Source organism: Stegodyphus dumicola, chromosome 11 (genome assembly GCF_044657685.1).
Source record: "Stegodyphus dumicola isolate Sdum_Otavi_A_Nest chromosome 11, ASM4465768v1".
NCBI lineage: Eukaryota > Metazoa > Arthropoda > Arachnida > Araneae > Eresidae > Stegodyphus > Stegodyphus dumicola.
In genome coordinates this window covers 161,285,747-161,303,276 of record NC_140778.1, presented here as the reverse complement: position 1 = coordinate 161,303,276, position 17,530 = coordinate 161,285,747, and the positions used below count along the sequence as shown (strand labels likewise).

At 35.4% G+C, this 17,530-nt stretch overlaps 1 protein-coding gene across 1 annotated transcript in view; it reads left to right on the top strand.

Annotated features, from left to right (window-relative positions):
- Positions 1-17,530, top strand: part of LOC118190956 (uncharacterized) — a 90,308-nt gene that overhangs the window by 20,262 nt on the left and 52,516 nt on the right. The window contains exon 5 of the mRNA XM_085826188.1: positions 1,797-1,895. Within this exon, the coding sequence (XP_085682314.1) occupies positions 1,797-1,895 (99 nt within the window). The remainder of the gene's footprint in view (positions 1-1,796; positions 1,896-17,530) is intronic.

Here is a 17,530-nt window from a genome sequence, read left to right as displayed (position 1 = left end):
GGCTTTACTCTGTTGTATCTTTTTAAATTTTAACATCTTACTTTTGATTCTAACATACGTCTTTTGAGCAGCTTATTCTTCTAATGCTAGCATATAACCTTACCTTGTTTGTTCAAATTGCCTACAGTACATTAATTCAATATGCAACCTTCAATGTCTTTCACTGACATTCTTTTTGATAATACTACAAATTTCCTTAATTGACAAAAAGCGAATTATTTCTCATTTCAAAACAGAACTAGCATATTTTTCACAAACATTACCTTCTTCTATTCAAGAAACCCCTTAACCTGTAACTGATGTAGAGATAGCAAAGGAGCTCATATGCTCTTTATATTATGCCCTTTCGCCATCATATGCTCTTTCGACATTTCAGATTTTTAGAACTTCTTTGGCAAGTGTATCAATATCATCAGAAAATACGCTTGGCATTTTTACTCTGTTTAAAGGAGACATACTGTTATAAGAATGTTTTAGTTAAATTTATAAGACAAATAAACACATTTTGTGCTAAATAGGCATAAACATTTAGATTCAGAATATTTCTTTTTAATCCGATGTAAGACATGAATTTCATTCATGATACGGATTGTTTCTTGATTTTTTTTGACCATAGAATAGAAAACTTTTATTTTACAAGTTCAGCTTTTAACGAAATAGAAATAAAAACTACGATACATCTGCTATTTTTAAGAAAAGGAACTTTGATACATTTCTGGAAATGTAAATGCTTCTAGAGTTTTCTTTCGATAACGTTGGTTTTCATTACTTTACTAATTTCAATAATTCTCTTATTAGCTAATATATTTTCTCATGAACGAAAGATTGTCAAAAACGTGACAGAGTATAACTCTTACGAATATACATACCTTTACTAGCATACACATAACTCTCTCTCTCTCTCCCACACACACACGGCGAGGTAAAGGAAAAGAATTATTGAGAAGATACTACAGCGGGGAATCTGATATTGCGCAATAAACGCACTTGTTTGTCGACAGTGGTTGGAAGAGAAATATACTTCAGACAGGATACCAGAGGCACCTTCGGATTGAAAGATGTTGTTTAATGTATGGTGCTTCTCTACTGATGTTTTTCACTACTATTCCTTTCATTGAGGTAAAATGATGCATACATCTCGATAATGTACGGATACTGAAAATGCATGAAACGTTGTTCCTTAAGCAACCAACACTTCTGAATATGTATGGAATCATGTTGTTTCAAGATAACGATCTGCTAACGTCCGGCCGCATCAACAACTAATATTTGAATCAAATCAAGAATTTGACATTTTGAATTCCGTATCATCCTGCGTACACTGCTAATGCGTCCCCAACAAACTGCCGTTCTATTGGCCCAAGGCTATTTTTGTCCAAGAAAATGCTTTACTAACGACACATGAATTAATCGTAAAATGGAAGATTTTATGATTTGTCCACTGAGGTCTATAAATTTAATCTAAAAGACATTATCATACGTCAGCAGTAATGAAATGAAATCATTGGAAATTACATTGATTAAACATTAGTTCATCACTATTTTTTATTCACTTCCCTTTCAGTCGTTCTTCAAATTGGCCACTTCATCTGCACTAACAAAGCATACCTTTTCTCTCGTAAACTCGGGAATATAATAAATATTCTAGCATATCTATCTCTACGTGACATTAAACAAGCCTCAAGCATTTAATAAATATCAAAATTAATTGTTTCAAAAGAATAAATTGAATTTAAGTGACAAAATTGAAGCCATATAAAAATGGAAAATAATTTTTTGTTCTTGCCCTGTCGCAGATCGAAGAAAGAAGACTGCCGTATCCTTATGATACAGACTGCCAAGACTATCACGAAGAGTGGCGAAAAAACAACTTTAGTGGACCGCTCTCCAGAAAAGTAAGTGTAATTTATTTCCTTTTTTAGCACTTCGTTGCTGACACAGCTATCATTGATAACTGTAATGCCATGGAAAGAGCAGTTGTAGGATTATATATTATTGGAGCTGCTGGAGGTAATACTAGCAGCTCCAATATGTTGTAAATTTCTGTAATTGTTTTTGCGTCCATTTGATGGTAGTTTTGCGTTTGCGTATTGTTATGAGTTACGTACTGTTAGCACCAGTCGTACTAGGAGTCTCAAAACGCACTTTTTGTCCATATCACATTTCTGTCCGAATCACTTTTCAAAGTTTTGTCACAGAATGTCATCATGATGTATTATTTAAAAACACATAAATAATAAAGAATTTGAATAATTTGTATGTATGTCCCTTGCACTGAGGAAAAACGACAATACCAAAGCCACGGATTATTTAATGGACTTAGTTGTCCTCCTGAAAAGGGTACTTCAAAGCCCAATTTTAAATTCAGAATTTTCTTTTGACTTATTTCATATTTTGCATAAATGTAACGAGCTTTTGCTTAATAGACTCAGCGATGTGACAGACACAAGTAGCCACACTGTTCCAAATAAAATATGTTTAGCCACAAGGTTCCAAATTGTTGGGCATTGGACAAAATGAAAGATCTTTAAATTTTAATCCACACATCCGGACCAACATGTTGCACTGCCTCAAGCAGAATACGTGTAAGGGCCCTATCACTTCTATGGACGCGCGCGCTTACCCGGGACGATTCCGAGGAACGAGATTCTAGTAGTACGGCTTTAAGCGGCAGGCTTCCGAGAAATGTTTCGTCTAGCTAGGAGGAACCTGTCCCGGCTACGAGCAACATTTTAAAATTTGTTCGAAAATGTTCCGGCTGGAGACGTGTTCCTCGAACGTTCAACCAATCAGACGAAAGTTCTGCTTCTGAAGGATCACGGGTAACTTTGAATATGGCGATGGCTCTCACTGTGAAGTGATGGACGGTGGAAATAGAGGCCGATTTAATTATTGCTGTTTTGTTGTAATACAACTGAGTCATTTTTTAAATGTGTATATATTCATTAAATATATAATTGTGGAAATTTCAGAGTTGACAGTATTTTACGACGTTCTTGCAGTTCGGATTTGTTTACAAATTGTTCGTCGTCAAAAGTTCGCCAAATTTGTCGTATTTCGTGCTGATTGTGTATTATCACTGTTATATAATAGAATTTTATTTCTTAAATTTAAGTTGAATAATTTTTTAAATCCGTTTGTATATGTGCGGCTTTTCTCCTAATTACTTATTTTTAAAATTGTTAATTGCATAATCAGTGACACATTTTAAACAGCATAAAAGATGCATAAAAAAAGAAAAGCATAGCTTATGTTATAATGAGAATGCTCATTAAATTTGTCTATTATTTTCATATTATTAATGAAATACTTTTTGGATTATAAATACATTAGAAACTATACTTTTATTGTAAATGCTACATATTGAAACATTGGAAATTTATGGATTTATTATTATGCATAATGAAAAACATTTGTATATACATTTATTAATATAAATCTTATTCATTACATTAATACTAATAAATGTATATTAACAACTTCTAAACCATCGCATCTCTCTATCTGTATGTAAATATATGACTTATTAGATGTGTATATATATGTATGTATGAATACAAAAATGAACATTGCCAAGAAGTTTATTTGAAGTTGCTTTTAATTCAGATAACGATTATGTAATTGGCAGCAACTATAGTTATCAGTTCTTTGCAAATTATTATGGGTATGTAATAATCAGTTGAAAAATAATTGATGAGTATAGTATTTGAGTAGTAAAGAAAGTACACATTTTGTTATTGGATTAATTCATAATTATATCATACGTATGATCTACGTAATAAAAACATGACTAATAAATAATAAGAAATGTAACAGCTGTGCATTTATAACATTTGATTACTTAAAACAGTACACAATTGATTATCACCTTCATGTCTGTTTACATAATAAATTGCACTTTCCAATTAAGTGCACGGACCTACTAATGGCCGAAGCGTCGTTGAACACTGGTAGTTCTGTCTCAGGTTAGAATGCCGCGAACGGGCTGGCTACATGACGTTTCCTTGGCTTGCCCGATTTGTAACTGGTATACGAGCCAGTTTAAAAAAATTCTTCAACAAAGGGATCCTCTTGTTAGGCAGATATCCCTCGAGGCTTTGCCGTAATCACATAAAACAAACTCGTGATGTGCACCACCTAATTTCTAGAGTTGGTATAATTAATGTGTTTTAGGTGTATTACCGAGTGTTCTATGGGACAGTAAACAACTCGCACATGTTTGATTGCTCATGTATTCATATGCTTTATTTGATCTTCATTTTGCTGAATAGGTATCTGCTGGCTGTGCTTTATTTGAAGAAATATGTGGTGGATGTGAGGATGTAAATATCATCCATATAAACTTTTGTCATAAAAGATTTTTTTTTTTTTTTTTTTTTTTTTTGTCTGTTTGTTTGTTTGAATGGACAGAACAGTAATTATGAGCCATAAAGTTAGTCAAGGTCAGAAGGTGGTCACCAGGTCACAAATTTTCCAGTGAGCCATCAAATTTTCATTGCAATGCAGACAACAGAAAATACACATAGATAATGTCTGATAAATAGACTTATCCAGCACACGTTTAAAACTATTTTTAGTGTATACAGAATTTGGCTATTACTGATGTAATTGATTACTATAACCAGAAGTGTGCTTATCTGTTACTTGAAGTGCCAGAATGGAGATCAAACTGATTATCTTGATAGCAATCACCTTTCTATTATCATCCATTACTAACAATAAAGTTTTAAACGAAAAGAGTGTGAGCGATACAAAACAACACGGAAGAAGCAAACGTCACTTCAAAGGAAACGTCACTTTCGCCAATCTGAGCGATAACTGATTCTTGTTTGGCTTTCAGCCTGTTTACCAAGTGAAGATGGTAGCCCTATTTCGCCAAAATCCGTTTCTCAGAACTGTTGCTGGAAACGTTTTGTTCCGGCAACAAATATCGTAATGTGATAAGGGTTTAACCTTCACGCACCAGGTTGCTTTTGCTCAATAAAGTATAAGATATGTAACTTTTAAATTTAGTCTTTCTGTTACTAATCACTTGGTTTGCTACGTTTTATGAGTTACAAACCAAATGACTGAAAAGAAATAAACGCAGTACTTAATTTTTTTTTCTATTTTAAAATCTGATCGGTTAAAATAGAAATGCATTTAAATCCTAAAATGTCTAATTAGAAATATTAAATATTTTATGAAATGACACTAGCTGGACTCATTAGAATCATTACATACTTTTTTTCTTTTTTATGATTTTAAATCTTTTATATTCCTCGCCGCTCGAGCGGCTAGTTTTCAAAGAAATAATATAGAGAATGTAGAAAATGCCTGACGACTCCTAGCACGCCATAGAGAATTTTAAAGATATGCAGTTTTTAAATACTTTTGATTTTTTTCTTAAATTTTATGTTGCGTAAGTGTAAAGTATGCAATGCGTGGCAAACTAGTAGTAAACCTAAAATGGAAAATAAAGGGGCTAGCAGGAGTGAGTCTAAATGCAGATTGGTAATTTATAGTGATCAACAAGTGTATAAAAACCTTAACAAATCGTCTGCCGCGATGTTAAAAATCTGAATTCTTTCAGATTTTCTTTCTTTTTTATTAATTATTTTTTTATTAAATCGGATTAGTTTTGTCTGCTTTTAATTAAGTTCTGTTTAACGTTTTAGTAGTTTAAAAGACAGCTACTGTGAGATATTGCGATATTGTACGAATATCTCTAAGGAAATTTAAGCATTTTGTTTTCATTTGTTGTGATAAGAATAAATTTTATTCACATTTCATCGGACTTGTGCATTGAATTTATTAAGAACTCGTACCCACGCAACAATTTTTGGTGTCAGGATTGGGGTTGAATGCCAATCACCAGGGTTATGGAAGAACAGTTAACACAGATCGTCACTGCTTTTGCTGCATTCCAAGAAAAGGTGGAAGCTGGCCAAGCATCATTTAAAGAAGACATGAAAGATTCTGTTAAAAAGAGATAAAATAAGTTAAAGAAAGATGAAAGCTGGTCAGGAAAATATGGAAGAATCCGTTAAAAAGAGATGAAAACTGGTCAAAAGGAATTAAAAAAAGAGATTACCTGTATAATAGAAATAATAGAAAACAAATTAAATAGTATAATAGAAAATAAATTAAAAGCCGTGGAAGGCAGAATAGACGCTGTTGAAAATAAGTTGGACACACTGAATAAAGAGTTTCTTCTGTAAAAGAACAAATAGAAGATAGAGTTTCTTCTGCGTAAGATCAAATAGAAGAAAGAGTTTCTCCTGTGAAACAACGAATAGAAGGAAGCGTTTCTGCCGTCCAACAACAAATTGATGACAGGGTTTTTGCTGTCGTCACCGAAGAAGTTCATGCCCTAAAGAAGTGCATAGCGACAGCAGGAAACAATTCAGACGGTTTTAAATTTCTACCTATGCCTGCTCGTCACTCTCTAACACATATGATAGGAAGACCTCTTGGCAAGCATATAAGACACAATTTTCTGTAGTGGTGGATGTGAATGGATGCGATTCCCAAGCTAAGGCCTGTCACCTAGCCGCTTCTTTGAGAGCAGACGCAGTAGATATCCTTAAAATTCTACCAGAAAACCAAACGCTGGATCTCGGAGCATTGTCCAGGGCGTTGGAGTTGCGCTATGGCGCGAAATGTTTGAAAGACTACAGAAGGCTTCAGTTAAAATCCCGTCAACAGAAACCCACAAGAAACACTCCAGTAGCTCGCCACGGATGTTGAAAGGCTATATCAGCTCGCCTTTTTGGAGTGTCTGACAGAAACAAGGAAAAACATGTCGCTGCATTACGTTATTCATAGCATTCGGGATTGGGAAATACAGCAACGAATGGCGGATTACTGTATGGATGGCGGATATCGAGGACATGAAAAGCGCCCAGTTGTACGCCGCGAAATATGAGGCAGCCCAGCAAGGAACTTGTAGACATCGCTAGGCAATCAGAGCTGTGCGAGCCCACGAGGCAGTGGATCAATTGATGAATCGTTTAGATGATTTATCCAGACAAGTCAATGCTTTGGTACGGAGTAAGAGTGAGAAGAATCTGTCTCCAAAATGAAACGGAACCAATTCTAGAGTGCTGGAACTAGAGTAAAGAATAGAGGTAAAAGAAACCAATTCTAGAGTGTTGGAACTGCGGTGTTGATGGCCATAGTCGAAGCAACTGCAGAACACCTCAGAGCACGGAAAATAAGACAGAAGATTTAAACAGACAATTAAATGCCATGAGACGTAAAAGAAGTGACAAGAAACCAAAGTGTTGGAACTGCGGAGCTGAAGGCCACATATGAGGAAACTGCAGGACACCACAGGGTATGGAAATAAGGCCATTTAACAGCAACGATGCAGGAAACAAATTAATGATCATATCGCGGAGCGGAGTTTAAACGAGTGAAAAACCGCATTTTAAAGCACTCAAGGTTTCTGTAGTGATTTGAAATACCAGTGGACCATCCATCAATGGGCATATCGATGGAATTCCTTGCAGTATGATCATTGACACAGGAGCTAATGTTACCATCATTCGGAAGGATTTATCTCAACAATTTACAGATAAACTCATTTGGACCGCATCCTGTGTTACACTCCAGACTGCGTGTGGAGATGAAATCTCCATAGCTGGGAAACCATCACACGGCATATGTGGCGGACATTACAGATCCATGCATACTCAGATTGAACTTTTTAAGGAAATACAATTTTTCCTTAGATTTCAAAAACAATAAACTGCTTTCAGCATCTGAGGAGGACGCGACTATCCATCCTGAAGGGATCGTCACCTGGAAATGCCGACATCGCATGTGAAAGACCCTGTTCAGAAAGTTGCCGACAACATACTAGGACCTGAGAGAAACACCAGAGCCACCGCAGATACTCTTCGGTCTTGACCTTCGTCTGCCTTGTGATCTTTTGATTGGTCGCTCTCCGGATGCGCCTTCATCGCCTGAGGAATACATCCAAGATCTCCAGGCCCGGTTTGAATTGATACAAAGGCGAGTCAAAATTGTGTTATATCCCAGTGTAATGCTGCACGAGACTTATTTGAAGAGAAAGCTACGCGGAAAAATTAAAAATACAGGAGCACGCGCATTTAATAAATAGATATCTTGTAACTGTACGCTTTTGCTTTCCGAAAAAATCGAGAAAATACAAGAATATAATCCTGCATTTAAAAAGCTTATAAAAGCTGGAGGAAAACATATCAGTTCAATTGTTGTTTGGATAACTGTTGTTGTTTATTGTAGCGAATTCGCGGTGAAATCGGATGAACTTTTTTTTTTTTTGAATTAAGTTCTGTTGAACATTTTAGTAGTTTAATAGATAACTATTGGGAGACATTGCGACATTGTACGAATATCTCTAAGGAAATTTAAGCATATTGTTTTCATTTGTTGTGATAACAATAAATTTTATTCTTTTTTCATCAGACTAGTGCTTCAACTTATTACGAACCCGTACGTACGCAACAATATGGTAAATGTGAACTAAAGAATCTTCTATTGCATTTCAGAGTATACTGTTCAAGCGATATGTAATCTCCGATATTTTTTGTGTGATCTGGAGAATTTGCCTTTCTTCTACTTTCTTCTTGAGACATTTACGACTGTCTGTTTTGCTTTCCACCAGGAGTTGACTCGTGGCAATTCCCGGCGTTCCAGCTAACACTTGTATCTCGACAATTTCGGCTCCTGTGATACATAATCAGTCTTCACAGAGACTAGAACCATCGATTTCTCGGTACAGGTACAGGTAAAAGTATTGGACTCCAGCGATACACCCTGGATCAACTGGTAATGCCTTCCCACACTAATTAACTCTTAGAAAAAAGGAGAATTGCAAGTTTTATAAGAATTCACATAGACTGAAGCTTTCCAGATGGTCTAGAGTTTGCTTGGTATGGTACATCGTGCAATCCCACCGTACGCCCCGCATCCAGTATTTATTAAAAATAATGATGTAGGAGATAAGTAGATTACAAAATAGTCTGAATGCTATTTGAAATTGCCAAATTAAATAGAACATCTGTTTTGGTGCAACAAAAATAGGAAAAAGCATAATTAGTAAACAGATGATTACAATTAGTATTGGCAGCAAAATTTTATAATGAATTGTATTAATAATGCTAAAGAGGTGGTTGTCCGCATGTCATTTGAGATATAAAGGTTTATTGCAGTTTATAAAGCTCACGAGTGGAGTCATTTTGTCCATAATCACAGCATGTAAAAGTTCATTAAATTTATGTAGTATGCGTACTTGATAGAGATCTAGTTTAGGAAAACAGTTTGTTACATAACTTCTTGAAACTGGATACCGATGTTTATCTTTAATTAGAAAGCTTTGGAATGCCAGGTGATCAGTTCGTTCGGATTTTATGTGAGTATCCTCAGTTAAGAGGCATGAGAAAGTGTATTGATCAGGAGTTCCCTGTTCCCCTCATATGCAGATATCGAAGTTCACCATATTTCTTGCGCAGTAATATCTGGGGAAGGGTCCGTGTCCTGTTATGTAGTAATTTAATGAATGATTCAAGTACAGAGATGCGAAGTTTACATTGGGGATCAAGTTATATGTGCGCCTTCCTTGTGAAGCATTGCTCCACAAATCTTGCCGAAGTTTTGAAGCAAGTTGTTTTAGTTAGTACTTGAAATTTGAGCGAGGTCATGGAATGATGATTTCAGTACCATCTTGATTAATAGGCTAATTCATCTGCCTGATCATTACTAAAATGACCATTATGCCCTTTGATCCAGGTTCAGGATCGACAGGGATCGCATTGGTACTGACTTGTCTGCCCTTTGGTTATGGAGACGTTACATGGTTGGATATTGAAGGCTGTCCTTAGGGGTTTGGATCCCCCTGGTTCGATGGTGGACAGTGTTTGACCTGATTACGTTTTATTTGTAGGTGACGGACATTTTATGTAGCCACTGACTTGTGTAATGAAAACTTTGACTGTGTTCAATTTTTTCCTCCTGAGACGGTGTTATGCCTCCTCGGATCGCATGTGGAGGTGGCGAAATTAACAGTGTAAAGGGCTTAAAAAAAGCTCAATTTTGGGAGCGCTCCACTCAAATGTACTCTTTATTTTGCTGTATATCTGTTACTGATGCAAAAATTGCCTGTTTATTCTTTCTCACTGGTGCATTTATTGAACACGATGTTCACAAATCTGTAGCTAACAGCGATATATATATGTAATAAATTCAGGAGCAGAAATTTGGATGGCGTAGTAGAGTTGATCCATGTTGACTAGGAAAGTGGAAGCGAAAACAGATGAAATCTTCAGTTTAATTTTCAGCTGCACACAAGTCGACACAGTAAATGTGCCTGTTCCAAAGGACTTACATTTTTGATAACATTGTAGCAAGAAAGCAGCAGCAGACAGACTGCAGTCTAGCTAGGCCAAAGCGTGGAAAGCAAGTGCGTAATGTTTACAATGAAATCTCAAGTCAGACTGAGTTGGTTTTGATTTTAAAAGCATTTTGATTCGACAGTTAATATTGCTGTGAAATTATTATTGGCTGGTTTAGTTTCATTTTCATCATCATAATTACTTGAATCATATGGCCCAGATTTTTCTCGAAATGACGCAGTGCAGAGAGGAGTTACTATTTTTAGAATAGAGAATGGAAATTTAAGTTGCCAATTTAATCTCTTATATATTCTTTATTTTTCTTACATTTTCACCCCCCTTCAGGAAGAAAAACGCGTAGCGACAGAGAAGCCTTTTTAAAGAGAAAGTATTAAAGCACTAGCAAATGAAAAAAAAACATAAATCATAAAATTTTAATCCTGTAAAGTATAATTTATAAATATCAATTTTTTAAAATAGCTTCTTAACTTTTAGAGTCCTATTGAATTTTTCAGCATTTCAGTCCAAAAGTCTTTTTGTTTGAAAGTTCACATAATCATAATTCTTCAGGGAAGGTTCTTGTTATCACAGAATATCAGAAAATACACTTTTACATAATCCTTACTTATAATTAAATGTAATGCACCTAAATATTTATGTGGGGATCGTGCCTCAACGAAGCACCAGATGTCGCCATCTATTTTAAAAAATGTCAATTTCTTAAAAGAAAAATTGAATTTCTCGGTTATTTAATTGAAGAAGGTACAATTCGTCCATCTCCAAATAAGACCCTTGCAGTTAAAAATCTTCCTCAACCTAAGAACGTTAAGCAATTGCAAAGCTTCCTAGGTCTCGCAGGCTATTTTAGAAAATCTGTACCTGGTTATTCGAAAATTGCCAAACCATTGAGTGATATACTTCGCAATGGTGTAGAATTTGAATTTGGGCCAAAACAGCAGCAGGCATTTGACCATCTTAAAGAACTTTTGAGCAAAAGTCCTGTACTTAACATCTTTCAGCAGGGAAAACCTTTGGAATTACACATGGAGGCTAGTAGTCATGGTTTCGGTGCAGTTTTGCTTCAACGTTCAGATGATGGACAGCTGCATCCAATCCATTACATGAGCAAGAAAACATCCCCTCAACAAGAAAAAATGTCAAGTTATGAACTCGAAGTGCTAGCGATCGTCGAAGCTTTGAAAAAATTTCGAAATTATCTCTTAAGCACAAAAATCAAAATAGTTACAGACTGAGATGCATTTCAGAAGACAATGCAGAAAAAAGATCTGACACCAAAGATAGCTAGATGGGCACTGCTACTCGAAGAGTTCTAATATGAAGTTATCTACACACCCAATCAACAGATGAGACATGTAGACGCATTAAGTAGGCATGCTGTGTGCATGGTCACTCGTTCGCAAAGTGAAATCACTACTAAGTTCGCAACAGCGCAACAGGCTCATGAGCGTCTTCAATTATTGAAAACTCTGGTCGAGAAAGGACTTAGAGATGACTATCTGCTAAAAGATAATGTGTTGTATCTGCAGGAAAGAGGTCGAGAACTCATCGTTGTGCCGGAAGCGATGGAATTCGAGATCATCCCTGGCATACATAACAAAGGACACTTTGCTGTACAAAAGGCAGAAGATCTGTTGGAAAGAGATTTTCATATTTCGAAAGCTACAAAGAAAATAGAGCACGGTATAATGAACTGTGTCGAGTGCATCCTCTGTAATAAAAAGCGAGGCAAAGCAGAAGGTCTATTGAACCCAATCTCAAAGGACAATATTCCGTTAAGCACATATCACATAGATTTTGTAGAGCTCCTGACATTTACAGATAAGAGATACCGACATATATTTACAGTGGTAGATGCTTTTACAAAATTTGTCTAGTTTTACCCAGTCAAGACAACATCAATGGCAGAAGCTGTACAGAAACTAAAAATCCAGCAAGCTGTCTTCGGAAATCCTTCAAGAATTATCTCTGGCAAGGGATCTGCTTTCACTTCAAAGGACTTTGAGGAGTACTGTAAAGATGAAGGAATTCAGCACATACAAATCACAACAGGCGTTCCAAGAGCCAACGGCCAGATCGAAAGAATTCATGGAACCCTTATCCCAGTGCTTGCAAAACTGTCAGTAGATGATCCTGCCAAATGGTTCAAATTTGTGCCTGACGTCCAAAGAATCATCAACAGCACCGTCAGTAGATCAACGAAATTCACTCCTTTCGAGCTGATGACAGGCGTGAAAATGAGAAATAAGGTAGACCAAAGAATTAAAGAAATTCTCGATGAAGAATTCCTGAACTCCACCGTCCAGGAGAAAGAATCTATTCATGAAGAGGCTAAAGCGAATATCTTAAAATTGCAGGAGGAGAACCGACGACAATACAATCAACGTCGTAGAACCGCTCCACTCTACAAAGTCAACCACCTAGTAGCCATTAAGAGAACTCAGTTAGGAGGAGGTCTCAAGCTAAGACCTAAATTCTTAGGACCTTATAAAGTGATCAAGATTAAGCCACATGATCGATACGATGGAGCCAAAGTAGGATCTCATGAAGGACCTGAAGCAATTTCCACTTCGGCAGACCACATGAAGCTTTGGTCTGATTACACCGCAACTTGAGATCATTTTGCAAACTATTTTTCAATTTTTTTTTGTTGTATTTAGTGTTTTACAGATGTATTCCAGTGTTCGGAGGTCCTCACCTGTCGATGGCCGAGCGTGTGGGAATCGTGCCTCAACGAAGCACCAGATGTCGCCATCTATCACTTTTCTGTAGGTACTGTCCAGGTTCCAGGATCTTCAGTTGGTTCGAGAAGTCCGATAGAGGCGGTCTGACAGAACGCTCGCGAAGGAGCTACAACTAGACGCTTACTGGTCGCGCGTAGGCGATCGGACTTGGAACTTACCTAAAGTGACCGCACCAGTGTGATTACTCTTCTAAACATATTTAATCCATTTGTACATACTCATTCCGTTTATCTTTTCTTCTATAAATCAGAAATAATAAAACCTGATGCTTTGAATCTTGAGTGTGATCTCTGTTTGATGATAAGACGTCACCCTCACATTTATGATACTAATTTCCATATTGATAAATTATATTTTAACACCATAAATATAATAGGATTAACAGTTTCAGAAATTATGGTTTCACCGTTATTTTTCATTTGTAATTCCTGATTTTACCAAACTGGAAGGCCTCGCAATACTTCTAAACAAACCAATATCTATCAATAGGGCTATCCTCTTGAGCTAACCAGTGTGTTCTCTGCACTGGTGGCTCAGGGTGACTAGGCAGTTACTTGAAAAAAACCTCCCTTCCTTGCATAAGGTAATTGGCCTTTGAGAACTGCACTAATATATTCCCCAATAAAAAAATTTATAATAATATAAAAAAATTACACACACTCATAAAATAAGAGCCTCCAACATTATCTTACATACAACGTTTTTATAAGAGGCTTTCAGGATGGAAAATTACGGAGCAGGAGATTAGGCGCCCCCAATGACAGTGAAAAAATATTTAAATTGAATTCAAAGCTCTTTATCTCTTTGCATAACTTGAGCGTATCGCACAATTTCAAATATAGCTATTGATACTTTAGCTAGTGCATTTCTACTATTAATCAATGCATAAATGGAAAGCGCCTACACTAGTCGCATTCAGCGTAACCAGCGTTGCAGAATTTAGCAGCAATTCAACTTTGCAAAAACTTTGCAAATTCCAATCTTATTCAACCAGCGCTTGCTTCAGGAAAATGAAATTCTCCATGTCTGGCGAAAGTCGTTTATCTCCAATTCCGTATACTGATGGATTAAAAATTGAAGAAAAAGAGGGTTTAGCAATCTACTTTCAAAGTGTCCCTTCATATCATCAAATGGAACGGTTATCACGATAAAAATAATAGTATTTTTCAGGCTGAATTGTCAGCCGTAAGAGCAGGAATTGAAATAGCCATTCTCAAAAATCTTAAAGAATTTACTATGAAATCTGACTACCAGGCAGCTGTTTTAGCAATTAAAAATCCGTTACTTTTCTCTCCACTATTTTCGACATAAATTCTCTTCATGTTTTAATTCCAAGCTACAAAAACCCCATATTTCGTGGATCAAATGACATAGTATTTATTTCGTAATCAGACAGACTATTATCAGACAGATAAATCAGCCAAAGAAGCAGCTCTTAATCATACTTTTATTGAAACCATCCTTCCATGGCCTCATTCAGTTTGAAAAACAATTAAAACAACTTACTTCAAATATAAAATTTACTGGAATAAGGCTTCACAGAGTAGACCCACATGTAATTTGATTCTCAATTAAGCTTCGCATCTTTGTACTCGAATCCTTCATTAAATTACTATATAACAAGACAAGGACATTTGAACCCATACTTCTAAGCAAAAAATATGATGAACTCCGACATCTGTATATGTGGCGAATATACAACTCGTGATCATTACAATTTCTCATGCCTTTTAACTGAGGATATTCACATAAAATCTCGCAAAACTGATGTCTTGGCATTCCAAACATTTCTAATTAAAGGTAAGCATCAGTATTCTAAGTTTCAAACATTATTCAACGACTCTCTTCCTACGTAGATCTATTTTAAATTTAAGTTCCCATGCTGCATAAACTTAAAGACTTTTACATCCTGCGAATATGTACAAAAGGATTCCATTTGTGAATTTACAAACTGTAATAACCTGCTCCAGCATACCATGTTTAAATATTGTGTGGATTCCTTATCAAAATTATTTCTCAATTTTTGCATTCTCACATTCCTGAACTCTCCCATTCCTAATCACAGTGTTTTCTGATGTTATTCTCAAGCGATTTGACCCCGTGGACATATGTTTAGAATGACTATTATAGTGTTCATTAAACATTGTGTTACAGTGCTTATTATATTTATCTCATCATGTTTATCTGTTATTTGTGTTGTATCAAAAGAGATGGTCTCAATTTAATTTGTAAATTTCAAATGTTTTGGAATTATATTGTAATATCTTTATATCCTAATTTATAATTTTTAGTAAATAGTGGATACAAGTTGTAGTTGGGGATTGCTTGATGTACCATAGTAAGCAAACACTAAATCCTTTGAAATACTTCAGTTACTCATCTTCACAACTTTTTTGTAAACACGTATAAAGCATGGGATTTTTTTTTTGGGGGGGGTTAGTTAGTATGGGAAGGCATGATGGTAAACCGTTGGTATCTCCCGTACTTTTACCTGTATCTGTACCTTTGTGAAAATCATTCTGAATACATATTTTGGGAACATCATAGCGTTTATAATTTTGATGCAATTATAAAATGTTAAAAGCCAATTACTTTGCATAAAGTAGGGAAGATTTTATATGCTGTTGTATTTAACTATCCTACAGCCATCAGCTTGTTTTCTGTTTATTAATATAAACTACATTTTGCTTTGTTTTATAATAAGAAAATACGGTTTGTTTTATAATGAGTAAATAATTTCATGCATTTCATGAATATGCAACAGAAATATTTTGGTTTTATACTGAATACAGTGTTTTTATAAGAGGCTTTCAAGACAAGCACTATAAAATTTACAGTATAATATTCAAGCAAAGACTTCCAAGAACTGTGAATGTTTTTGAATTATTGCGTGAAAAAATTAGAACTCCAAATTTTGAACTATATAATGGTTGGAGGGAAAATGTTCAGGAACTTTAAAGATATCGATTTTTACAGGAAACGATGTTACGTTGTTTTAAAAATTGTACTGTACATTTAGTTTAGATAGTATATAATATTTTTTATATTTACTTTCTTTATTAAAACTTATAACTAGTGTTTATATGTTTAAGATATGAGAAAATTCATGAACAAAATCATGGGGCACAGTGAAACCTAAAGGCTATATCAAGAAAATCCTTTACTTTCTTATTGAAAAAACAAATATTGTGCACATTGAATATAATTTACCTTCAATTGCTAATGTTCTAATAATTTTTCTAAAAAAAAACGGTTCTCTAACGTCAAACATTTTTTTTTCTTGAAGGAGGGTATTATATAAGATATCAAATATGAAAAAAAATTACTGTCTTTAATTTAGCTAAATTCCTCATTTTAAATTGCTACGTTTCCTTCCTGGAACCTAAAGGGTATCATTCGAAAGCTAATCTGCGTTTTGTTATTTGCAATGCAATAGCTCTTATCCAGTCACCATTCAAACTTTAAACAAAGGTTTCAACGCTATAAATATGCTTTTCTGAAATGCGTATTTACTTTTCCTGTCTTCCTTTCGCTGTGCAAACACTTTGCTCTTCACTTCTCTGCTTCACCATTGTCTGATGATGTGATCCATCATATGAACACATGAAGATTGCTTATCGCTGCCAAACTTATGTGTGAATATGTTTGTGCTAGAATGTCCACGAATAAATTAACGCATTGTGTTTGGTCAAGCCTCTCCTCGTTATGTCACCATGGAATCTATGCATTAAAGGCCTTTCTAAGTTACTACAGATATCATCTCATCGTTAAAAGCTATCTTTTAATCATCAAGTTATCTACAGAATTTATTACATATCTCTAGTCTCCGACTACGTTACTTCAATTTCAATTTCACTTATGCTATTTCAAATAGCTACCAGAGGCCAAGTTTTGTAAATTACAAGTGTTATTAAAATAAATCTGTTAAATTAATAAACTTAATAAAATGGTTACGCAATTCTGGTGCTAGACATGGCCAAAGCCTTCGATGGCGTCTACCATACACAACACAGACAATAAATGATAAATTTGCATTTCTTATGAGATATCGTTACATATTCAGTTTGTTCCTAAAGAAGCGGAATTCTGCAGTTAAAACGGAGATACCATCTCCAACTCCAAAAATATTCATGCAGGTACACCGCAGGGGTCTATTTTAGGATCAATTTTGTACGTAATTTATGCAAGCGATTTTCTAAAATCTCCACAGGTCGTAACTTCCTAGTCGCTCGTTACTGACGTAGTAACTATTGTTAAATCCAGTAAACCAGAACAAAAAATTGTTAAGCTACAGGAAAAGATTCCTGAAATTGAATGCTAGTATAGCAACTAGAAAATCAATTTTCGGTCCACAAAATCCAAGGTATTTCGGAGCTCATACACAGGAAGGAAATCCAAAACAATGCCAGC